The 25,438-nt window shown below is 43.7% G+C and overlaps 1 protein-coding gene and 1 non-coding gene across 2 annotated transcripts in view; both read right to left on the minus strand.

Annotated features, from left to right (window-relative positions):
• The window catches only part of gfra2b (GDNF family receptor alpha 2b), a 194,806-nt gene that overhangs the window by 69,069 nt on the left and 100,299 nt on the right, over positions 1 to 25,438 (minus strand). Inside the window, exon 4 of the mRNA XM_052040903.1 lies at positions 14,241 to 14,586. Coding sequence (XP_051896863.1) covers positions 14,241 to 14,586 — 346 coding nt within the window. The remainder of the gene's footprint in view (positions 1 to 14,240; positions 14,587 to 25,438) is intronic.
• LOC127584472 (U6 spliceosomal RNA) lies at positions 5,389 to 5,495 on the minus strand. Its single transcript, XR_007958398.1, has one exon. It is a non-coding gene; the product is annotated as a U6 spliceosomal RNA (small nuclear RNA).

Raw genomic sequence — 25,438 nt, forward strand, 5'->3', positions numbered from 1 at the left:
TAGTTTGGGGACTCTGTAATGCTGACGTGAAGTTCTGGTGACGGGAGATTTGAGAAGGCAACTAAATACATTTAAATTAGTTTTAAGCAAAATTTGGGGATAAACTTGTTCCCTGTTAAATCACAAAATGTGAACTAATATTAATTGTTTTTAGCGTTTATATGCCAAGGTACCACATTGCCAATTACCTCAGCTGCAAAACTGATTACTTCCAATTTGATAAGCATGGGTAAGTAGTCTTGATATATTCCACTAACACTTCAACGTACATCACTCACATGCTGTTATGCAATTGCACTGTGCAATTAAAGTAAAATTCTGTGCCAATACTGAGCTCGACTCAATCTGTTGGGTAGAAATCATGCTAACTCAAGTGTGGACACAGTACTTGCTGCTTCCAAGGTTCCAATGTAAAATTAATTTCTGGCAAATATCTTTGAGTGGCCAAACTTCAGGAGCAAGCTGTCACCCAATATAGCAGTTTGCAAACAAGTTCCCATCCCCACTGATTGGTAAAGGTACAGCCAACAGAGAGCTGTGCTCTATCTCAAGCTCTGCTGTGGGAAGAGTCTTCCAGGCTGACAGAAGAAAATATTCAAGGATGTGCTCAAAGGCTCTTTGAAGAAAAGCAACATCCCCACTGACCCTTGGGGACACTCAAAGTGGAGAGGGAGCACTCGGGATGACTGACAAACTCGAGGCTTGCCTTGGGACCACATAGAGGTCCTGCAAAGACTGCAGAAGAAGCAGACCACCCACAACCTCCCAGGGAAGAGAGGGGGAAGGAGGAGGAGGAGAAGGTGAAAGGGGGGAAAAAATCCCACAGAATGGAGAGTGATTTTCCATTGCAGTGGGTTTATGGTTGGTTAGAAGGTTTTGTTGGTTCTGCAAAGTACCCAGGGTGAATCATGTCAATTGAGCTTTAATAGAGCTCCCATTTTTTTCAATATTCATTCAAGGGATGTGGGCTTCGTAGGCTGAGCCAGCATTTAACTGCCCAGCCCTAGTTCCCCTTGAGAAGTTGGTGGTGAGCTGCCTTCTTGAACCGTGGCATAAGATCTAAGCAGTGATCTCTTCAGTGTAATGTTGGACTCTAATTGGAGTTCAGCAGTGGAGCACAGTGACAGATGTGGTGACATATATCAGTCAGTAAGACTTGGACCTCTCTATTTACACCACAGGTACAAAAGTCCAAGAGTTACTTCAGTTTAGATGGCTGAATGCTGGTGGTTCTGAACAAAACCAACAACTGTGCTCCTAATATTTGCCCCGATATATCAGGGTGATGAGAAATGTGCCTCTGGAAGGGCAGCAGAAGCAACGTTATAAGAATTTTCAGAAAGAGAGTTGGATGAATACTTGAAACTACAAATGTCACATCTTGTCAATATTTAATACTGATATTCTCACTGTAAACAGATGCATTGATTATTTATGGCAGTTCCTGCATGGTGTCTCACACAAAATCTCAACCCATTAGCTTTTTCCCTCATTATCTGAAATAATATCCAAAATCAAATACCAAAGTGAAAAAAAATCATATAATTGCACATTATGAATCATGCACACTGATTTGGCTTTTATCTTCTTCAGTGAAAGTCTTAACAACTTCTCAGTTGGACATGTGCACTGAAGTTCACTGATGATTCACCAGTTCCAGATTTCCCCAGGTAGACTCTGAACCATGGAGAAAGTCGAAAAGTTGGATAACCAGCCAGAACTTGTAAATTGCACACAAAAGTTCTGATTGCTAGGGAAATAAATCAATGGGGCCAGCTATAAACTGCAAGCCCAGAGTGGCTGGGGAGCTGAAGGAAATAAGTGTTAGTGAAATTAGTACTGAAGAAATTAATGGGACTAAAATTTAACAAATCCCTAGGATTTGATGCCCAGATCTCAGAGTTTTGAAGGAGATGGCAATGGAGCAAGTGGTTTTGATCTTCACAGATTCACAGAATTCCACGGATTCCACATTGGTCTGACAGATTGGAAGATGAAACGGAAATCAGTTTGAAAATCTGTTGGAGTTTTATGAGTTCTAGCAGAATAGATAAGGGATGAACCAGTTGATTCAAACATCCGCAGTCTCCTGTCTCCAGTTGATATGGTTACTTGACTTTCCGAATGCCTTTGATAAGGTGCCACACAAGAAGTTACTAAACAAAATTAGAGGGTGCGGTATTTTGGCCAAAACTGGAGTGGATTGAGAACTGGTTAATGGAGAGTAGGAAATTATGGGTCAATTTCCAATTAGCAGATTGTGATCAGTGAGATGGAACAGGGATCCGTTCTGGGGCCCAGCTGTTCACAATCTATATCAATGATTGGAATGAGGAGATCAACTGTAATATTTCCAAATTTGCTGATGATAAAATGGCAGTGTGGGCTGTGAGGAGAATATAAAGAGGCACAGGGAGATGTGGTCAGGGGTATGGTCAGTGATGTGCTCAGGGGTGTGGTCAGTGATGTGCTCAGGGGTGTGGTCAGTGGTGTGCTCAGGGGTGTGGTCAGTGATGTGGTCAGGGATATGGTCAGTGGTGTGCTCAGGGGTGTGGTCAGTGATGTGGTCAGGGATATGGTCAGTGGTGTGCTCAGGGATATGGTCAGTGATGTGGTCAGGGATATGGTCAGTGATGTGCTCAGGGGTGTGGTCAGTGATGTGGTCAGGGGTGTAGTCAGTGATGTGGTCAGGGGTGTGGTCAGTGATGTGGTCAGGGGTGTGGTCAGGGATGTGGTCAGCTTAAATGAATGGGGAAAGGCAAATGAAATATGTGTAAAAATGTGAGGTCATCTACTTTGAAGAGAGGGATTGAAAGGTGCTGGTGTTCAACCGGTTCTGGATGGCCTTGAGCACAAATTATTGAATATTAGCACACGGGTATACAGAGTCACAGAGCTATACGGCACAGAAACAGGCTCTTCATCCCAACTCATCCATGCCAACCAAGATGTCAATCTAAGCCAATCCCATTTGTCTGCATTTGGCCCATATCCCTCTAAACCTTTCCGATCCATGTACCTGTCCAAGTGTCTTTTAAATGTTACTGTACCTGCCTCAACCACTTCCTCCGGCAGCTAGATCAATATAAGGACCTCCTCTGTGTAAAGAAGTTGCCCCTCAGGTCCCTTTAAGAACATAGAACATTACAGCACAGTACAGGCCCTTTGGCCCACAATGTTGTGCCGACATTTTATCCTGCTCTAAGATCTATCTAACCCTTCCCTCCCACATAGCCCCATATTTTTCTATCATTCATGTGTCTATCTAAGAGTCTCTTAAATGTCCCTAATGTATCTCTCCCCACAACCTCTACAGGCATTGCGTTCCACACACCCACCACTCTCTGTGTAAAAAAACTTACCCCTGACATCCCCGATACCTTCCTCCAATCACCTTAAAATTACATCCCCTCGTGTTAGCCATTGTCACCCTGGGAAAAAGTCTCTGACTGTCTAATCTTTCTCCTCTCACCTTAAACCTGTGCCCTGTAGTTTTTGATTCCCTTTCCCTGGGAAAGAGTCTGTGCATTCACCCTATCTATTCCCCTCATGATTTTATACACCTCTATAACCAATTATTTAGAAAGGCATTGGTGTGTTGATCTCTATTTCTGAAGGATTTGAGTACAAGAGCAGAGACATATTTAGGGCTCTGTGACACTGGATCTGAAATATGTTTACAGGACTGCTTTCCCTACCTATTTGTGGTAGAGTGCAGTGAGGTTTCAGCAGATGGATCCCTAGGATGGCAGGTATGAGGAGAGATTAAGCGATGTTGTCTGCTGTGTAGAAGAAAGAGGTCTGATCTCATTGAAACAAACAAATTCTTGCAGATTTGACAAGGTAGATTCAGATGTTTGTCTGAACTGAAGAGTGTAGCAACATAAAATAAGAGGTCAGCCTCTCAAAACTGAGGCGAAAAGAAATTTCTTTTCCAAAAGGGTAATGAATTTTTTTGTACTTCTCCACCTGAGAAAGCTGTGGAGGTTCAAGGTGAAGGTCGATGAATTTTTGGATAGTCAGGGACTACAGGATGTGGGGTTGGTGCAGGGACGTGGTGCTGAGTCGTTGAATGGAAGGGCTGGCAGGTGGAACTGAAAGGTCTGCTCCTGCTTCTGTTTCTTATGTCCTTCTTATGACCAACAGTTCCTTTGGCGTTTTATTCTTCTGCACCCAGCAAACTGAAGTAAACCAGTTGTCTGAATTCTTTGAAGATTTCTTCTCATTGGTTCTCATTTCAAAATGAATTCAGTCTGGCAAAAGGCACATACCTGCAGAGTGAAAGCGACCAGGCTTATACCCTCTGTAATGGTTCTGAAGAATGAGTTCTTTTTATCTTTAATCAAAATGCTGAAGTTTGAGTTTAAAATAATTCTCTCCTGGTTGAAACTCCTTGGGATATTGAAGCCATTTTTTAAAGTTAAAGATCAAGAAATTGTTTAAGCAATGAATACCTGAGTATTTAATGAAGTGGGCTTTTCCAATGAAATTGATGAAAGTTCAAAAAATGTGAACCAAACGCACTAATGGCACAGACAGATCTTGAGCAGGGTCTGCTGTAACGCAACCAGTGTTGCAGAGAGGAGACACGAGAGACTGCAGATACTGAAATCTGGACTAACAAACAATCTGCTGGAGGAACTCAGCAGGTCGAGCAGCATCTGTGGGAGGAAAGGAATTGTTGACATTTTGGGTTGAAACCCTGGATCAGGACTCAAATATCAATGATTCCTTCCCCCCACCCCACCAGATGCTACTCGACCCACTGAGTTCCTCCAGCAGATTGTTTGTTTCTGTAGCATTGTAACGGGTTGTACTGGTGTTGGTGAGGTTGTACTGGGCATTGGGGAGTTGTACTGGGTTGTACTGGGCTGTACTGGGCGTTGGTGGGGTTGTATTGGGTTGTACTAGCCATTGGTAGGGTTGTACTGGGTGTTGGTGGGGATGTACTGGGTTGTTCTGGGTGTTGGTGGGTTTGTACTGGGTTGTACTGGGCATTAGTGGGGTTGTACTGGGCATTGGTAGGGTTGTCCTCGGCATTGGTTGGTTTATACTGGGTTGTACTGGGTATTGGTGGGCTCTCTGAGAGTAGGAGATGGGAGAGAAAAGGACAGAAGGTTAAGCAAAGGAACAGAAATTGTTCTTTAAATTTTTTTTTTAATTTTACTTACGGCGTGGTAACAGGCCCTTCCGGCCCAACGAGTCCGCACCGCCCATTTTAAACCCAAATTAACCTACCCATACATCTTTGCAATGTGGGAGGAAACTGGAGCACCCGGAGAAAACCCACGCAGACACGGGAGAACGTACAAACTCCGATCGCTGGCGCTGTAATAGCGTCGCGCTAACCACTACACTACCGTGCCACCTCAAAGTAAGTGAACTGTGCAAAATATGGAACGCTTCACGAATTTGCGTGTCATCCTTGTGCAGGGGCCATGCTAATCTTCTCTGTATCGTTCCAATTTTAGTACATGTGCTGCCGAAGCGAGCACATGTCTGTATTATATCTGGGCTCTAGAATGGGTTGGGCTGTAAGTGTGCCAAGGGATTTTCCTGATGATGTTAAGTGGGCAGTAAGTGTATGTAGGGATGCTGGATGTCAATGGTCCCATGGCTAATGAGCAACCTTTCCATACATAGTATTCCCTCATTATTCCACTAAAGTGTCAGTCTAGATTTCACACTTGTTCAGCTGACCTAAACTGACTGTATTTCTGATTCCTTATGGGCACTGGTTCCTGGGAACTCAGCTGTGAACTGACATACGCACACAGGAAAATGAATGTTAGAACGTTTCCAGTTAACAGAGTTTTCAACCAAGGTCAGTCCAATTTGAGTTGACCAAGTCGCTCCAAGTACCTGTGTGCTGGTGGTCATGTGGAAGCTCAGAGCTTCATTAAAAATATTTGAGGATCAGTGGAAGGATTTCATGTTGTCATCTTTAGAAAAGCCTGAGAAAACAATGATTTCACCCTGGGATGGCTATATCGTACATTTGGTCATAGCCTACTTATACAGGTTGCAAGGTTAAGAAATTCAGAATCAACTGGGATATATTCTGTCACAGACTTTACAACCAAGAGCAATTTGACACGATGGAAGACTCATTTATTACCTCAAAGCCTCAAGGTCCAGAGGTCTTTAGAAGCATAGGGAAGTCTGCTTCATACAAAAACCATTGAGTTAAAGAAAGCCATGGCTTTCTCCACACCAAATCTGTGCACTCCAATCCCACCCCTCGACTCTTTTGCTTCATTTGCCTGAGAGGCCTTCAACAACCAGTTCAATTCTGTATTGGAGTGAACTTCTGCATGAAACCCACTGCTCTCATTTAAAAAGATTTAACATAATTAGCAAGAGAGCTAAAAAGGATTTCTTTTAATTAAGAGATTGACACATACACGTGGGCCTGTTGGTGAATGTCAGACAGGAATTCGATGAAGTTGGAGATCCTGTGAGGTCTATTTATAGATTTGCATCCAGTGCGAATCTCGATATATCCATCTCTGCTTTCTTTTTCAAGTGAGGGCTGTGATTCAGTGGTGGTACCTTCATGTCTCAGGCAGAAGGCCGTGGCTTCTAATCTCCCTTGGAGAATTGAAAACAAAATTCTAGGCTGATATTTGTAGTGCGTTACTGCGACAGCACCACACAACCTGAGGTACTTTCTTTCATGAGATGTTAAACCTAGCTCCATCTGTCCTTACTTATGAACACAAAAAGGGCATTGATTTACACAGGGTGTAGCTTTCATGGAGAGAGGCAAAATATGGGCAAGAATGGCACCCCAGTGTTCGAGGGTATAGAATCTTCAGGTGTGTCAGCTGGGACATAAGAAGAGGTGGCATTGCAACATTAGTCAAGGAGTGAGGAATGAGTATATCCAAGAAGATTCTTCAAATGAAACAGATGGGTAGAGTTTAGAGATAAAAAGAAGCCAACGACTTTGCTGGAGGTGTACGACAGTCAGCGGGATGTAAAGGAGAAGATTTTATAGCTAAATCACAGAGAAGCGTAAAAATAATAGGGTAGAAGTAATAGGGTATTTCATCTTCAACTGGGAGAATGCAGGTGGAGGGTTGTTGGAATTCTATAAAAGATTACCATCGGAAAAGAGGAGATATTAAATGTCTTAGCAGGCTTAAAGCTGGCTAACTCTCCTGGGTCTGTGGAGATGTACCGCAGGTTGCTATGGGAGGCAAGGGCGAAGTTGCCGGGGCTCTGACAGAAAGTTTCACATCTTCTCTGGCGAGACAAGAGGCCAGAGACACCAAAAGTTGTACCTTTATTCATGAAAGCCAACACAGATAAGCCAGATAATTATAGGTTGAGTCAAACATCAATGGTAAGGAAATTACTGGAAAAGTCTGAGAGACAGGATTGATCTACACTCGGAGAGGTTGGGCTTGATCAGGGACAGGCAGCATGGCGTGGAACTGATCTCTGTTCTGTCCGAATAATCACAACCTACTAAATGGAAATTGACCCATATGTTCCTACTCTCTGTGTTCTGACCATTAATCAGTCCTCAATCCAGTCCAGTATGTTGGCTAAAGTACCGCGCCCTGTAATTTTGCTTAATAACCTCCCGTGTGGCACCTTATCAAAGGCATTCAGAAAGTCGAGAGATGCTGTCTGACTAACTTCATTAACTTTTTCAGGAAGATGACTGAGTGGCGATGAGGTAATGTGGCTGATGCTGCCTTCCTGAACTTCTGTAAGGTCTGAAGGTCCCACGTGGGAGAGTGGTCCAGTGTAAGAGCCCTTGGGATCTCAGGCTGGAAGTGGCTCGGTGACAGGAGGTAGAAGGTGATGATCAGGTGTTATTTTTGTGACTGGAAACCCTTGACTAGTGATGTACCACAGCAGTCAATGCTGGCTGCTTGCTGTACATGTTAATGGTTTGAAGATGAATGTAGAAGGTCTGATTTGAAAGTTTGCAGATAACATGAAGACTGTTGGTTTTGTTAATGGTGAACAGCTAGGCTTGAGCTGGTCAATGATATTGATCAGTTGATAAGATAGGCATAGAAATGGCAGGTGGAACTTAATCCTGAAAAATGAGAGGTGGTACATTTTGGGAGGACTAGTAAGGTTAAGGTACACACAAATAGTAGATCCTAGGAAGTACTGAGGAACAGAGCAACCTTGCTGTGCATGTCCAGGAACCCCTGAAGGTAGCAGCACAAGTAGATGGTTAAGGTATACAGAATATTGCCTTCATTAGCTGGGGCACAGAAGATAAGAGCAGAGCAGGTACATCTACATAAAACATCACCTCGGCCACAGCCAGACTGCTGTGTGTAGTTCTGGTTACCATACTAAAGTTATTGCACTGGAGAAGATGCTGAGAACATTCCCCAAGATGTTGCCCAGGATGGAATGTTTCACTCAGAGGAAAGACTGGCTAGACTGGGTTTGTAGACTTTGGAACAGGGAAGGCTGAGGAAGGACTTGAGTATAGAGGGGGATAGATACGGTAGATAGTGATGAATGTCCCCTTAGCAGATATAACCAGAACCAGGGGACATGGGCTTATGAGGGTGGATGGTTAACATCTGGAAAAAAAACCAAACTACTGGAGGAACTCTGAGTCGAGCAGCATCTGTTGGGTGGACAGGGGATGGTGGGCGGGGGGAGGAATTGTCAGGTGGAGACCCTGCATCAGGAACATTGCCTGAGAGGCGGGTGGGTCCAGATGTGAAATGCCAAGGCTGAGAAGACTCCAGGTTGAGTACTGGGAAATGGGACGAGTAAAGATGGGCATGATGGCCAGCATGGACACAGTGGGCTGAAGGGCCTGTTTCTGTACTGAATGACCCTTTGAAGAAGAGCAGAAGAGTTAACCTTGATGGCCTTGCCAGTATTTATCCCCTCACTGAGAACAGGCTGGCCCAGACTTTAATTGCATGTTGCTTTTTTACCATCTCACCCAAATGAAAGTTCATTTTTGTTGAAGTGAAATACAACAAGTATTTTTGGGTTATTTTGTGTCATCCCAGATATTTGACTGGCTGTGAGTTACCCTAATGTCCCGACATGATTTACTCAATCCTGGGACAATCTGCAGGAAGAGAAACGGAGTCAATGTCTCACCTCTGATGAAAGGTCATCAACCTGAAACATTAACACTTGTTCCTCTTTCCACAGACACTGCCCGACCTGCTGTGTATTTGCAGCATTTTCAGTATTTATTTCAAATTTCCAGCATCTACAGTTTTTTTGATATTCTTCTGGTCATTATCACATTGCTTGCTGTGCATGACAAAGTCTGTGCAGTCATACATTGCAACAGTGCTTCAGTGGCTGAATAGGGCTTTGGGATGTCCTGAAAAAGATATCAAAGACATTGACAAAATGCAAGACTTTATTTTATTTGAATTGGGTCAAATTTGCACATGCTGATTAAACTGTGTCTCTCACAGCTGTCTTTCTAACCTTCAGAGAGTTGTAAACTCTTTTGGATTAATTCTTGTGTTATTTGGCCATGCTTGTGGGAAGCGAATTGCAGAGCGATAGAAGGTTCAAACTCAAATCCCAGCACCTCCATATGGGGTAAAACAACAAGGATGGAAAATATTTGAGAGAAGGATAAAAATGAGAAGAGAGGAAAGAAAGTTAGACAGATAAAAACTGAGCTGGAAGAACAGAGAGAAAGGTCAAGAGAAAAGGCTCCAAAAGATTTAGAAAAGGAGCAATTTGCAAGAAGAGGAAGTTATTCAAATTCTGTTGTGAAGCAGGAATTTCAGAAAAGCTTCAGAGATTCATTGAGCAGCAGAAGTCGAGGGGTACAGAGAAAACTATAGGATTAGTAGACAGCTCTTCTGCCCTTTGAGCTGATTCTACTGTTCAATAGATTATGTCTGATTTGTACCTCAACTGCCACCTTTTACTTATATTCCTTAATACCTCGTAAAAAGACATCATTCAATTTCAGACAAAATTAGTTTGGACTTAGCATTAATCGTTGTTTGTGGGAGAGAACCCCAGCTTTCCACCATCTTTTACCTGAAAGTCCTGGCTCCAATTTTCAGATGTTGTCCCTGGTCCTAAACCCTGCAACCAGGTAAATAACTCCTTTCTAATCCCCTTCATATCCAGATAACGTTAGTGAAATCACCCTAAACCTTTCAGGAAGTTCAGCCTTACAATTTATATCCAGCCTCACAGTTTAAGTCTCCGCCTCAGTGAATCTGACACTGCACTCCCTCCAGCGCCAAAGGAGCCATGGTCCTGGTGACGAGAGTGCTCCACTTTTGGGTGGGCTTTGTATAATTGTAGCATAACTTCTACCCCTCGTACTTCATTCCTCTAGATATACAATTCAGCATTCAATGAGTCTTTTTGATTATTTTCTAAAAATAAAAATCAAAAAACTGCAGATGCTGGAAATCTGAAACAAAAGCAACAAATACTAGAAATATTCTGCCAGTCAGGTAGCTTCTAAGTAAAGAGAAACGGTTATTGTTTCAGGTTGAAGACCCTTCATCAGAATGGTTCTGATTATTTTCTAGACCTGTCAGTGATATTTTAATGAGTGATAGATGACTAAATTGGTTTGGATAACCAGAATTATTTTTAATTATTTACCAGAAATGCCTTTCTGTTCTTTTTAAGTGTGAAGTGGATGACCTTGTATTTGACTTTACTGAAATCTGTTTGGCACAGTTTTGTGCATTGGTTAATGGGTTAAAACCTCTTTATAATTTACATATCCACATTCATAGATCAGTCTCCAGTTGCAGACAGCAAAGTATGATATAATCAGCAGCTCTACGTAATTATCATTAATAGCTGAACTATTGACATTCTGATCTGTACTCCTTTCTAACTAATATAATTCTCGAAGCCAGCAGGTCACTGCATTATTACAGGGAGGATGGGTGAAGCTCAAAGCAGTGATGCATTAATCGTGTTCATCAGAGAGGGGACCCATTAATCCAGGTGTGAGGCAATCTTTCCAAGCGGGTCAATCATCAAAGTTTGCTGCTGAACTTTGATAACCAGGTGTTTGTAAAGAAAGACACACTGCTGTATTCAAATGTGGAGTTCATCTCTTTCCAAGATGTAACTAAATTATCATGCCAGAATGGTAATTTAAAACATCTAATTACTGTCACAGCTCTGGATGGAGTGTAGGAGGTTATAAAAAGACTAGTCAGCCTTGATTTTTTTTCTGCAATCCTATTTCATTTGCATCTCATTTCCACGGGGCTCTCTCTCCATCACCCAGTTGAGTTCACAAGAAGCAAAGACCAAATGTTTAATGTGTCCTTTTGAGTCTTTGCCTCAGGATTGTAAACCTTAATGTCAGTTTCTGCGAGGTGATTGACGGGGTGTAGGGAACAGTGAGCTGTCTGAGAACACACTTACACAATGCAGTGCATTTATACCATACCTCTGAGATACAGGAATGACCCCAGGATTGGTCAAGATGGCAACTCACAGGCCCAGAATGGGCTTGGCTAATGACACTGAGAGGAACTGCTCCTGGTGCCCATCTCTTCCGGGGTCTTGCCCATCGAGATGATCCTGGAAAGGGACACCACAACCTCCATACTTGGCTGCTGCTCATCAGGGGAAACAACAATGCAGAGCAGGCCACTCAACTTCTTGAGCTGTTTAATAAGGTCATGTATGATCTGACTGTAACAACTCTGCATCCTGTCTGCTCGTGATAACCTTCCACCCCTTTCTAATTAAGAATCTATTTAACTCTGCCTTAAAAATATTGAAAGACTCTGCTTTTGCCACCCTTTGAGGAAGAGATTTCAAAGGTTCAAGACCCTTTCAAACTTTCTTTCAAAGTTCATTTTATCTCTCCCTTAATGTTTGTGACCTTTTGTTCTAAGCACACGCATCTGTCAATAGTGCCTGATAAACTTCATCATCTTTCTTCAGGTTTATGTTTCTTTAATTTGATTGGTACTCTTATTATCAATACTATTATTATTGTTATTCTTATTAATGCCTTTAATGGAGACCACGTTGTGCACATTTAGTCCCTGGGTGAAAGGAAGCATAGACTTGCCTTGGAGGCTGTGCAGTAACAGAGGGAAGGGATCATCCTGGGACTAAAGGATCATCCCATGAGGAGAGACTGAGCAAGACTGGGCCTATACTCTCTAGAGGTTTAAAGCAAAATGGAGGTATACAAGATTTTGGGATTCATTGGCAGAGTTGATGTTGAGTGCTTGTTTTAGGCTGGATCTGGGAGGGAAGTCTCAGGATGAAGGGTTGGCTGTTTGGGACCGAAATGAAAAGAAATTCCTTCCTTCAGTAGATCTTTGAATTCTCTTGTGCAGAAGGCTGTGGGTGCAGTCATTGGCTGCTGAGGCTAAGACTGATAATTCTTTGGGCAGATAAGGTTCTGGGGATTGAGTGGGAAAGTAGAGATGGGATTGGGAATCAGCAGTGATCTTATTGTCTGATAGAGAAGACTCAGAGCTCTACTTACCAAAAAAGGCTGATTAAAGGGTAACTAAGTGACCCTCATAGAAACATAGAAAAACTACAGCACAATTCAGGCCCTTCGGCCCACAAAGCTGTGCCGAACATGTCCCTACCCTAGAAATTACTAGGCTTACCCATAGCCCTCTATTTTACTCAGCTCCATGTACCTATCTAACAGTCTCTTGAAAAACCCTATCGTATCCGCCTCCACCACCGCTGCCAGCAGCCCACTCCACGCACTCACCACTCTGAGTAAAAAACTTACTTACCCCTGACATCTCCTCCATATCTACTCCCCAGCACCTTAAACCTATGTCCTCTTGTGGCCACCATTTTCAACCCTGGGGAAAAGCCTCCGACTACCTACCCGATCAATACTTCTCATCATCTTATACACCTCTATCAGGACCCCCTCATCCTTTGTCTCTCCAAGGAGAAAAGGCCGAGTTCCCTCAGCCTGCTTTCATAAGGCATGCCCCGCATTCCAGGCAGCATCCTTGTAAATCTCCTCTGCACCGTCTCTATGGCTTCCACATCTTTCCTGTAGTGAGGCGACCAGGACTGAGTACAATACTTCAAGTGGGGTCTGACCAGGGACCTATATAGCTGCAACAATACCTCTCGGCTCCTAAATTCAATTTCCCGATTGAAGGACAATACACCATATGCCTTCTTAACGACAGAGTCAACCTGCGCAGCCGCTTTGAGCGTCCTATGGACTCAGACCCCAAGATCCCTCTGATCCTCCACACTGCCAAGAGTCCTACCATTAATACTATATTCCGCCAACATATTTGACCTACCAAAATGAACCACTTCACACTTATCTGGGTTGAACTGCATCTGCCACTTCTCAGCCCAACTCTGCATCCTATCTATGTCCCTCTGTGACCTCTGACAGCCCTCCAACCTATCCACAACATCCCCAACCTTTGTGTCATCTGCAAACTTACTAACCCACCCCTCCACTTCCTCATCCAGGTCATTTATAAAAATCACAAAGAGGAATTATTGGTCCAAAACAGGATGATCTCACACTATTTTGTAACAAAACTTTTAACTATTCCTGGATCTCATTGGCTGTGAACAAGAAACTCGGGGAATTTATTATAAATAACTGGGTTTGCTGAAACTTGTTATGAACTCCAGTCCCATGACCAGAGACTTACACGGTACCGGTCACGTCTCAATTGGCACCCCTGCTCCAGTGTTAGGGCAATGCACGGGTTGGATCCTGCAACCCGTGACCTGGACTCGGTGAGCTGAATTTATGTCCGTCAGTGCAGTAAAATTTCTCTGATTCTGTGAAAGTCTCGGGGTGAACTCAGTGGTAACGTTTCCAAGCTTGCCTTTGGAGGAGAAGGGAGGGAGAGAAGAAAGGGTTAAAACCCCAGTTGGCTAACACATTTAGGAGAAGGGTCCGTGAATGCTTTACACAACAGTAGCTCCAAACATCAGGGCCCACTGGTGAATCACATCATTGAGACTTCTATCATTTAACATGGGCAACCATAAGGAAAACTGCAATAAAAACAGAAGATGCAGGAAATACTGAGCAGCTCTGGAGAGAGACACAGAACTGATATTTCAATCAGCAGTAGTGGTGAAAGCTCATTGATCAGAAGCATTGACTCTACCATTCTACCTGATGCTGCATTGTCCCGGCGTTCTCTACGTTGGTTTAAGAGTTTCACCATCTGCAGTTTTGCACCCTCAGGAAAGTTGAGCCAATGCATTGTCCCAGTGCCAGGTGCTGCCTCAGTGCCCCACAACATTTGCCTTACCTGCACACGTGGTCAGTCTTGCAGGTCTGATGGAGTGCCAGGCAGTTGGGCTTCTCCTTGCTTTCGTACGAGCAGGTGGGCACGATGGTCTGCCGGCGCCTCTCCGCACAGGCGGGGTCATTGCAGGAGCAGAAGAGCAGCCGGTAGCTGTACTCCGCAGGCACCCGGTCGAAGAACTGTCTCAGGGACTTGTGGCACCTTCGGCGGCTGCAGGAGTCAGTGGGCGAGGTGCGCTTCATACAGGTGGAGATGTATATCGAGCGGTACCTCTTGCAGGTGTCATTCAGATTGCAGGCCTTGGCGGCGTCCAAGCACTGGTTTCCTCGTGCTCCAGCGGCTTCCATTCCTGTACAAGAGGGAAAGGAGAAGAAACAGTCAGGATTCGGAAACTGGGAACAGACTCCAGGAAGCTTTGTGAAATCCTAAACCACAGTCCAGCCTTAGACACAGTACTGGCAGGAATTACAAACACTCTCATGTGGATCCCAGGAAGCTTCAACAAGACAGAGAGAAGCCAGGTTTTGGTTGATATTAAGTCTGCTGCTAAATGTTTTGGTGACTTTCCTAGTCAGTCAAGGATGTCCACATTTCCACCGGTGGGTTGCAAAACCTGCAATAAATCATGACTTGACAAGTTGGTGCTTCGTTGGATTGTTCTGTTTGAATCTTTACATACCATTGCATAGAACTACGGCACAGAATCAGGCCCCTTGGCCACTTCATTCCATTGCCAACTATGCCAATGCTTCGGCTGCTTATCAGCCTTCTCTGTCCCCCTCCCCATCACCATCCCCTGCTACTCTTCTCTCCACCTTGGGTTTCTCTAGATGCACCTTACATGTGTCTCTGCTGTTCAAGCACTCCTTGCGAAGGCAAGTTCCACATTCTCACCACCCTCTAAGTAAAGTTTCTCCTGATTTCTTGCCGTCCAACTTATATTGATGGCTGCTAGTTTTGATGGAAGCAGACTCTCTCTTTCCATTCTGTCAAAAGCTTTCCAAATATTAGCTCTGAAAGAACGTAGACACAGCCTGGTCATCTTTTATCATGGGTATAACTTTGAATTTGGATATCATCTTTGTTCAAATAGTTTTTTAGGAATGCAAAGCTCTTTATATCAACACCAGTGTTGCCTTCAGGGTGTTGTACTCTCAGCACCACATTCCAGCATCTACAATCTCCTGTGTCTCCTGAGAAATATTACATCTAATTCCCTTATCCAAGTACTGATACATATTGTGCAGAGCTAACCCACACCCTTCTCTCTGCAATACCTACTAGTCACTGCCTACATTCCGAAAAAAGAATTATTTATTTGTCTGTCAAACAATTTTTGTCCATGCTAATTTAATACCTCCAGTCCCATGTCTTTTAACACACCAAACTCTTACATAGAACATAGAACACTATAGCACAGTACAGGCCCTTCAGCCCACAATGTTGTGCCGACATTTTATCCTGCTCTAAGATCTATCTAACCCTTCCCTCCCACATAGCTCTCCATTTCTCTATCATTCATGTATCTATCTAAGAGTCTCTTAAATGCCTCTAATGTATCTGCCCCCACAACCTCTACAGGCAGTGCGTTCCACTCACCCACCACTCTCTGTGTAAAAACCTTACCCCTGACATCCCCCTTATACCTTCCTCCAATCACCTTAAGATTATGCCCCCTCGTGTTAGCCATTGTCACCCTGGGAAAAAGTCTCTGACTGTCCACTTGATCTATGCCTCTTATCATCTTGTACACCTCTATCAAGTCACCTCTCATCCTCCTCTCCAAAGAGAAAATCCCTAGCTCACTCAACCTATCCAAAAGACATGCTCTCCAATCCAGGCAGCATCCTGGTAAATCTCCTGTTGGTGGAGAATGCGGGCATCGATCCCACTGTCTCTCTTATGTGGTGTGTTTGAAAATCCACAGGTTCTGCCCAATCTATTATGCCCATTGCATTCTCAATAAAATTCTGGAGCTTTTCCTATCATAAATCCAAGTTGACTTTGTCTAAACCCATGAATATTTTTCAAGTGTCGGTCCCACATCCTTTCCAACAGACTCCAGCAATCAACGTTAGGCAAACTGGTCTGTCGTTCACTTTTTTCTCATTCCCTCTTTTTCTTTAACTCCCAGTGTTTCACTCTGTCCTTGAGTGGGAGGGTGATGCAGGTCTTGTTAGAAATAACACGACGATCAGTCATACTTAAATGCTCTTTAAATTTCAAGCTTTCACATAGATATAATTCGTCCAGATTCAAGCTTGAGTCAATATCTTCATTTGCCTCTGAGAATAATATACACTACCAACTCAGCTATAAAGGTACCAGAAGCGATTTAGCTACCAACAAACACTGAGCAATATTTCACCCCATTTTGCCCTAATGTAGCTACCAAGAGGACTGAACAAACCTCAGTCTGATACATTGCTCATTTACCTCACCACATTTACACAGTGTTCATTGCAAGGAAAATAATTTGCTTTCATGCAATAAATACACCAATATCTGGGTTCAAAATACAATACACTGCGGGGAACATGATAAAGAACTGGCCGTGTTGTTCAGGAGGAAAGTTTGAGACTGTGGGAAGAGATATGTCAGTTGGGCAGAAAAATGTCGAGTGGAATTTAATGCAGAGCAGTAACAAAATTGGCCCAGGTACAGTTTGCTGGACCAACCTGACCAAGAAATGTGACATATTTTGAATCCACAGCTTGATTGACATTGATATAGAGGCTTAACCACTCTGATCAAGGAGGCTTTCCAAATCCACCACTCACTGGTCCTGGTTAAGATATACAATGCTGAGTCCTCCCCCACCATCACCCTGGGGATTACCAATGACCAGGACATAAGTACTGTGATGAGAAGAGCAGGTCGGAGATTGGGTATCCTTCAATGAGTAACTCACCTCCTGACACCTCAAAGCCTTTCCACCAATTATAAGACAGTTTAGGACTCTGATGAAATGCTCTGCACTTGGTGGGAGGAGTGTTGCTGGAACAATGCACAAGAAGCTTGACAACATCAAGGATGAATCCCATCCACCATCCTAAGTATTTGTTTTCCCCTCCAGTAGCAAACCTTGGCAGCAGTTTGTCCCACCTACAAAATGCACCACACTTACTCACCTTGGCTTCTCCAACTTCACTTCCCAAAGTGAACCCTGTTATCTGAAAAGATAGGGCTGCAGGCACATGGGAATGCCAGCTCCTGCAGATTCCCCCTCAAGTGGCATCCCATCCTGACTTGGAATGACATTCGCTGCTCCTTCATCATCATCCTGGAGCACTCAACCAGACCACAACACTGCGGCGGTTCAAGAACGTGGCTCACTATCCCCTTCCCAAAGGAACAAGGAATGGACAATAAATGCTGGCCTTGCCAGAGACACCTCGATACCCTAAATGAATAATTACAAATAGCCAATGTTTTTTCATATGCTTTCATCACTTTCATTCATTGTGTTACTGGTGCATTCCACTTGGTCAGCCAAGGTCACCTGAGAAGATTGTGGCTTCAAACCCTATTCCCTCAGATGAACTCCAAACACCAGGCTGACAACCAGTGTTGTGGTTCCACCCTTTATCTGGAATGTTAATGGATTTGTTGGCTCCTCTCTGCGAATGTAAGTGATCCCAGGGAATGATTTTGAGGGTGGTGTGGGGTACAGTTATCACATTGCTGTTGATGGAAGCACAGATTGCTATAGTGACCACACTTCAGACTACTTTGGCTGTGAAGTTGTGAAGTCCTGTTGAAATGTGAGAGTTTTTCTTGTCTTCCCTCTGTGTGTACTACTGCTCGACAAATATCCACTAAATCATTTTATGTTGGCCAAGGTGTGTGCGCACAACTTAGACCCATGCCTGCACATATGCACACATCAACATGAAAACAGGTACATGAATATGCATGCACACACACATACACGTACAAACAGATGCACCTGTGCACACGTACACTCTCACATCAAGAAAATGGTGCCGGTTGTCTTTGCCTCTATTGTCTGAAATCAGGGTTTAATTTGTCAGTGAGTGCTGTGTGTAAGTGAGGTGTGACTGCCTTCCCTGCAACCAGCAACACATTGTGAGAGTGCAGAGTAAACCCTAGTCACGTTCTTCACCTAAAGATTACAGAAACAGAACATGTTGGTTATTGCTTTGCATCATTAACTGTGAGAAAACATTGCAAAGATCAATTTTTCAAAATGTTATTAACACAAGTGATAACGTGCTCGGAGGGAATCAACTAACAGAGGCCAACTAAGCTGAACACCTTGTGGCACTGGAAATGGGGGATTCAGGAAGAGGGACGAGTGGGGAATTGAGGCGCCGGGGGGAGAGGAACAACCAGCAACACTGACTTAGTTTAGCTGAGCTCCATTCCCCTGCTCCAATCTGTGCTGGATTCTTTTTCTGGTGGGGGAACACCTAGGGTAATAGATTATCAACCAACAGGCTGAAAGTTCAAATCCCAGTTTGGAACTTCAGTAGGAGGGAAACACATTTGTCTTTTTAAAGGTGGGAATGCAAAATGACCACGAAATCTAATCATAAAAGGCCAACTTGCCTATTTCACTGCAACCAATGTACGGTTTCGTCCAGCCAGACCTGTGCCATATCCTCTGCTCTTACTGACATCTGAATGGTCTGGCCAACAGCGTGGCCACAAACTAGGTCCAGGCAGAGGTTACCACAATGCGCACACTCTTGAGCTACGGGAAACGTGAAAGGCCACTGACCTGAGCACTGACTCCAGTCATCTCGGAGGAGGCTGATCACCCGCATGTGCCCAGATTTTTTTATTCTTGCTTCAAATTTCCAGCAACCCCGGTATTTTACTTCTAAACATTAGAAATCCTTACATTAAAGCAACACTTCTGCCTCACTGCTCTCCTGAGCGACCAGTCTAGCACTGGTAGGGTGATCTATAATCTGCACCACATTTTCACATTCCTGCTAAATATTATCGAGCAAACATTCTGAATTAAAAGCTCTGCCTTCGAGGGATGTTTGCACTCAGTGGAGCACCAAGTGTGGCCAAGCTTCTACACTCTTCCCATTCCAGCACTGACAGATGTTTTGAATTAAACATTATAAAAGACTTCAACTGCTCACTGTTTGATTCTACAAATATCAAAGGACTCAACAGTTGTTAATGTTGAAAACTAATCTGCAAAGAATTATTTGAAGCAAAACTTTGAGATTTGAGCAAAAGCTCACGTGAATCTTGAGGGAGACCGGTCCTTGAGCTTTGTGAGTGTGAGTCGATGAACTGGAGGTTGGATGGGACTTAAGCCAGACCTACAACAATGAGGAGCAAAGAGCAAGCTGCTGGAGGAACTCAGCGGGCCGGGCAGTATTTGTGAAGGAAAGAAATTGTCGGCATTTCCGGTCGAGACTGAGAGTGGAATGGGAAGGTAGATGGCACAAGGACGAGAGAGCGAGGGGTAAGACGGGGGCCAGAGGTGATTGGTGGACTGAGGAGGGGTGAAGGGTGGTGGGCAGAGGGAGCGAGGTGGATGGTGGAGTTGGGAGACAGGTGGGTGATAGGCTGCAGCCAAGGAAAGGCCGGTGTGGGGAGGGGAGGCAAAGGTGGAGACGTGCGGACACAAAGGCTGCCAGTGCTGGAGCCTGAGAAGTAAGGGAGATGATAATGGGAACGGTTGAGGGGGCCATGAAGAACAGATGGAACCACATGAGGGAGGAGACCTGACGGGTGGGTGGTGGGTGGTAGGTGGTAGGTGGTAGGTGGATGGAAATGGGTGATGCTCTCCCCCCCCCCCACCCCCCACAGATGCTGCTCGACCCACTGAGCTCCTCCAGCCATTTGTTTTTTGCTCCAGATTCCAGCATCTGCAGTGTCTTGTGCCTCCTACAAATGAGGGTCTACTAGCAATAATTTGCAGTTATATATTACCACAAAGTTGTCTCAAGATGCTTCAGAGTAGAGTAAGCAAAGGAAAACAGCCACCGAAGGCACCAAAAACTGAGCCAGGAAATTTACCACGGAGAGTTTTGGAGGTAGAGGGGCAGAGACATTTAGCAATGAAATTCCAGGGGCTTTGGTTGCTGAAAATACAGCTGCCAATAGTAGATGATCACCTAGTCCGAACTGGGGAAGTTGCGGGTCTGGAGAGAGATGGCGAGTAGTGTGACTGTAGAGGGATTGCAAAGCAAGGATGAGAAACTTTATATGTTGCTCAACCAAGGTAGGTCTTCTGAAGTGTGAACACAACTGTGTGGGAGCCAGGAGATGGGCAGCAGAGTTTTGGATGATTTCAAGTAAAGTCCATCTGAAGGGTAGCAAACAGGATGTATGACTGAAAGTACAACAAGACTCTCACACACAAGCTTTGGCATTTATCCAACAACACAAAGAATGCCAGTCATGTTCAGCAGTATCATCGCTAGGCATGGTTGATGAGGGAGTTACCAAATCACCTCCATTCCAGTCAAATCTTGTGCCAATATATAAGCCAGGATAAACACAATTTTTGGCCTAAGTGTCATTACACAAACAACAATTGTTAAGTTATTTAGAAGAGCTGATCCTATTTAAATGTATGATTCAAAGCACCTGTCAATCCTGCAACAGGATGATTATAGAACTCAGGGCAAACATTCCGACTGGGCCAGTTTAAGTTGAAGATTTTTGTGCAGTAACTTTGGTGGATGGGTTGAGTGGAAAAACGTGGTAACGATCGGTCCACCGTGGCAATGGGACCAGCCCGTCGGGAGAACAGTGAAGTAGAACTGTTGTTTTCACAGCTTGGTATTTTTGGGCTTTGTTTCTTCAGATGGGACATCAGACCCCCCAGGAGGGTGTGTCCTTGGTAGTTTTGAGAAAAGAACAAGTACACTTTCCCAGTGAACTTCACATTGTTTATCCTTGGAACAAGATCACTAAAGCAGATGATCTGGTCATTTTCACATTGCCATTTGTGAAAGCTTCTGAGTGCAAATGTAAGCACGTCATGTTCGTGGAGGCTGCTGACTCTTGGTGATGACCACTTCTGTCTATGACCATTTCTTGCAAATAGCATGAGCTTCAGACCAAGGTTATACACTTCACTGCACATTCGCAACAACACATCTGCTTATATCACACGTGTGACAACATCCCTTGTACATTTGACTCATTTACATATTTGCATGCAAATATACCACACTATTTCCCTCTTTTACAACAAATATAGACTATATCTGTTAACTGTTTTTTTTCCAGACACTGAAACCCCAACTGTATTCAAGTCTCTGGCATTGCAGTTACTTCTTGGTCTGAAGACGTATGACTCAGGTCATTGTCAACCCGTGTGTCTTCATCACTAATTGGTTCCATATCCACCTCTGGAAACATCACCCTTTCTCCAGTTCCTTCTAGTTGTAATCATTTGGTCACTTACGATCTGCACTCTGCTTCACACAAGACATTGTCTGGGCACTTTTAACTGCCTCGCCAATATCCCATCTCTGTGCCATACTTAGACCACTCTCGCTGCTGCCCTCTTTCCAACGTGCTGTTAGAATATGAATCATAGTTTTGCCTGTTTCAGCTGCTCCTTCCACTCTCCTCCAAGCAGCAGAAACTCAAATGTAACAGTTCCCATGCCTTTTGTAGAGCAGGGCACTGTGCAATACTTGAACAATGATCTGTGGCTAGACTTCAGTATCTTTGGAAAATTTGTCTCTACAAGTTTTCCTTAAGAACGTGTCCCGAGCTTCCAGCTTCACTGTTAGAGGCTGGGTGGTGTGGGGAAATTAATGGATTGCGTTGCTCCTCATAAAGCAGTCAAACATATGATGTGAACTGAGGCCCCTTATCTGACACATATTCAGTGTAGCATGGGCTGCAAAAACCAGTTCTCAAATGTACATTCTGCTGTGGTACATGACTCCGTGCCTAACTTAAATCCCCTCAGAATACATTAAGTCTGGAATGTCATTGTTGCTATTCTGACAAAAATTGATGTGAAGTTTATGAAATGGTTGTGTCAGCCACCTCCATATCTGCAGAGGCATCTTCTGTGCCTTTGTACCCACTGACGACAGACTGTACATGTTGGTGATAAATCTTGTAGACCTTTATCAATAACTAGCCAGTGTGCGAGCTTCTGTCAATAGCCTTCATATCTACAATGTTCTGGATGTAATTCATCTAACATCTATCTTATAGAATCATTGAATAGTTACAGCACAGAAGGAGGCCATTTGGCCCATCATGTCTGTGTTGGCTCTCCCAGTACTCCCTCAACCCAGGAACCATTCTAGTAAATCTCTTGTGGATCCCTCTAATGCCTGCACATTCCTCCTGTAATGTGATGGACAGAATTGAATGCATAGTCCTCGAGGCCAGACCAGTGTTATATAGACAGTGCTTTAACATAACTCCCTGCTTTTATACTCTCTCTCTTATTACTAAAGTGCAGAATTGTGTATGCCTTATTGATCACTATCTCAACGCCTTGCCACCTTGTGCACACATGCCCCCAGATCCCTCTGCTCCTTCATCACTTTTAGGACAGAATCCTTCATTCTACATGCAGTATCTTCTCAGGACATTGGTGATTGTTATTCTATGTCCTCATTTCAGACATCCTTGATCCCAAACAGTTTGAAACTTCTGGTGTAAATTGGTTGGAGGTCCATATTTGGACCTTTATCCGAATTGGTCCAGCCTTTGAGAAGGTCAATACTGAACTGTGTGGTGATAGTGGGATAACTTGTTCATCAGTCTCTGCATCTGGAGCCTGCCGAGGTTGGAGGTGCTGATTTGGACCAAGAGTTGTTAATGGAGGTTGTGATCTGAAACTACAATGAGAGAAACCACTGACACTTCACTTTAACAACAATAACTGAACCTTCTTTCTCTACCCATTCACTTCCGTTTAAAGTGAGACACAGATTGTGTTCACTTCTCCCAGATGTACTCCATGACATGACTGTCACAGCACCCACTGTATCGTTTGAGGTATCACACGAGCTTCAGTGTCCTTATCCTGTCATAATGTAACAAGGACTTGCTGCTTAAACCTTGTGTACGTAAGTGAATGGCTCTCTGCTGGTCACTCTGTCCCTGTTCTTCATTCCTTTTCAGGTCCTGGCGCAGCACGTGGGCTCTATTGCTAAATCCAGCAATACTACATTGACCCATATCTACAGACGATCTGAACCCCAGCACACTTTCTGATTTCATAAAATTCATAGCTCAGAGAGTAATAGAATGGAAACAGTCCCCTCGGCCCAACTGGTCCGTGCCGACCAAGATGCCCCTTCCAAGATAGTCCCATTTGCCAGCATTTGGCCCAGAACCTTTTAAACCTTTCCAATCCATGTACCTGTCCACCTGTCTTTTAAAAGTTGTTATTGTACCTGCCTCAACCACTTCCTCTGGTAGCTCGTTCTATATACTGATCACCCTTTGCATAAAAAAGTTGCCCACCTTAAACCTACACCCTCTAGTCCTTGATGCCCCAACCCTGGGAAAAGGATTGTGCATATTCACCCTATCTCTGCCCTTCATGATTTTATACACCTCTATAAAATCACCTCTCAGTCTCCTATGCTCCAAGGAATAAATTCCTACCCTGTCCAACCTCTCTCTATAACTCAGTCCCTCAAATCCTGGCAATGTTCTTGTAAATCTTTGCCACACTCTTTCCAGTTTAGTGACATCTTTCCTACAGCAGGACAACCAAAACTGAACACAATACTCCAAGTGCGACCTCACCAGCATCCTGTACAACCGCACTACGACCTTTATAGAGACTATAAACTCTTTTATTTCTTTTATTTAAACTTTTATTTCTTTGCTTTTGTAATGGCTTCAACTTTGTCCATGAAGTGATGCAAACCATTGGTGTCCTCCTTTAACCTGGTTGGTTAGAGGCACATTTACTTTGTTTCGCGTTATGGTGACATTATCTTTTAAGAACTTCCTCTAAAACGTGAAGATTACCTTCCTCAGTAGTGTAGCAATGAGGAGGTCACTTTGGTTTAAGGGGCAAATATTTACGTCTTGTTTGCTTGCAACTGGAAAATTTTCAGTAAAGACATAATTGCAGCAATTTAAGATAACAGTAGTGATACCTATGTATGTTAATTGTGAGGTAACGTGAGTTCTCTTTGTCTACATTTAATTAAGTATACATGTGCATTAAGTCTGACTTTGTGAAGAACGTGACTTCTACCAATTATGCATAAAAGACCTTGCAATGCCAGGAATTGGAACTGCTCATCATTGACAATCTAGTTCACTCTGCAGTCACTTGACTATCTAACAGTATTGTTAGATTACCGCAGTTAGATTGCCCAGTCACTGAGCTGCTTTCATCTGCAGTCTATTCTTGTCTAACCCGTGTAGTTCTTTCACCTGCCTTTTTGGCAAAGGTGGCACTGATCAATGTTTACAATGTACTGGTTTGAATCAGGCTTAAAGCCATTGATGCCAGTATAAACATTCCTAAAGATTTCTTTATATTTGGTTAATAGTCTTTAAAGTGTGATTTCACAGCATCCATAGGACATAAACATGTTTTCTCAATTATATTTAGTTTTCTTAGCCAATCTTTGTCCAGTAACATTATCCACCACATTGTCAGCTATGACCACTGGCAATTCTAATTGTTAGCTCCCAATACACACCCTGTGTTGTACTGAACCTCATGCCTTCAGTACTTCACCCAGATGTGTTTTGAGAGTAACTGAACTTTCTGTAAAAAGGTTGATGAATGAATTTCCTATGGTAGATATCTCCACACTTGATAGAACAATGCACTGCTGTGTTAGTACCACAGCCTCATCATTTACTTGCACCTTTATCATGAAACCATTTCCACTGCTGGTGTAAATGGTACACAAGCCTGGCTCTACTGCAGTGGGATCAGCTTTGACGTGATGCAGATTCCCTCTCAGTATTTTTCTAGCAGACAGATTTTCTGTCACAATGTGCAGCAATCACATTGACATCACTGCTCTGGTTAGTTGTTCTGTTTGGTCCTACATACCTTTGCTATATTTCCAATACATATAGAAGTATGTATTCTTCTGGTGCTTACCCGACTTTGGCTCCTTAAAGGAACAGACATGTGTCGAGTGGCTGCCATTGAATCTGTAGCAAGAACTTTTACACTTGCTCTCAGGTAGTCTTGACCTTATTTCTGGAATGGAGCTCTCGCTGCCGCTTGCTAATAATTAGCT

The sequence above is a fragment of the Pristis pectinata genome, chromosome 29, assembly GCF_009764475.1.
Source record: "Pristis pectinata isolate sPriPec2 chromosome 29, sPriPec2.1.pri, whole genome shotgun sequence".
NCBI classification, from domain to species: domain Eukaryota; kingdom Metazoa; phylum Chordata; class Chondrichthyes; order Rhinopristiformes; family Pristidae; genus Pristis; species Pristis pectinata.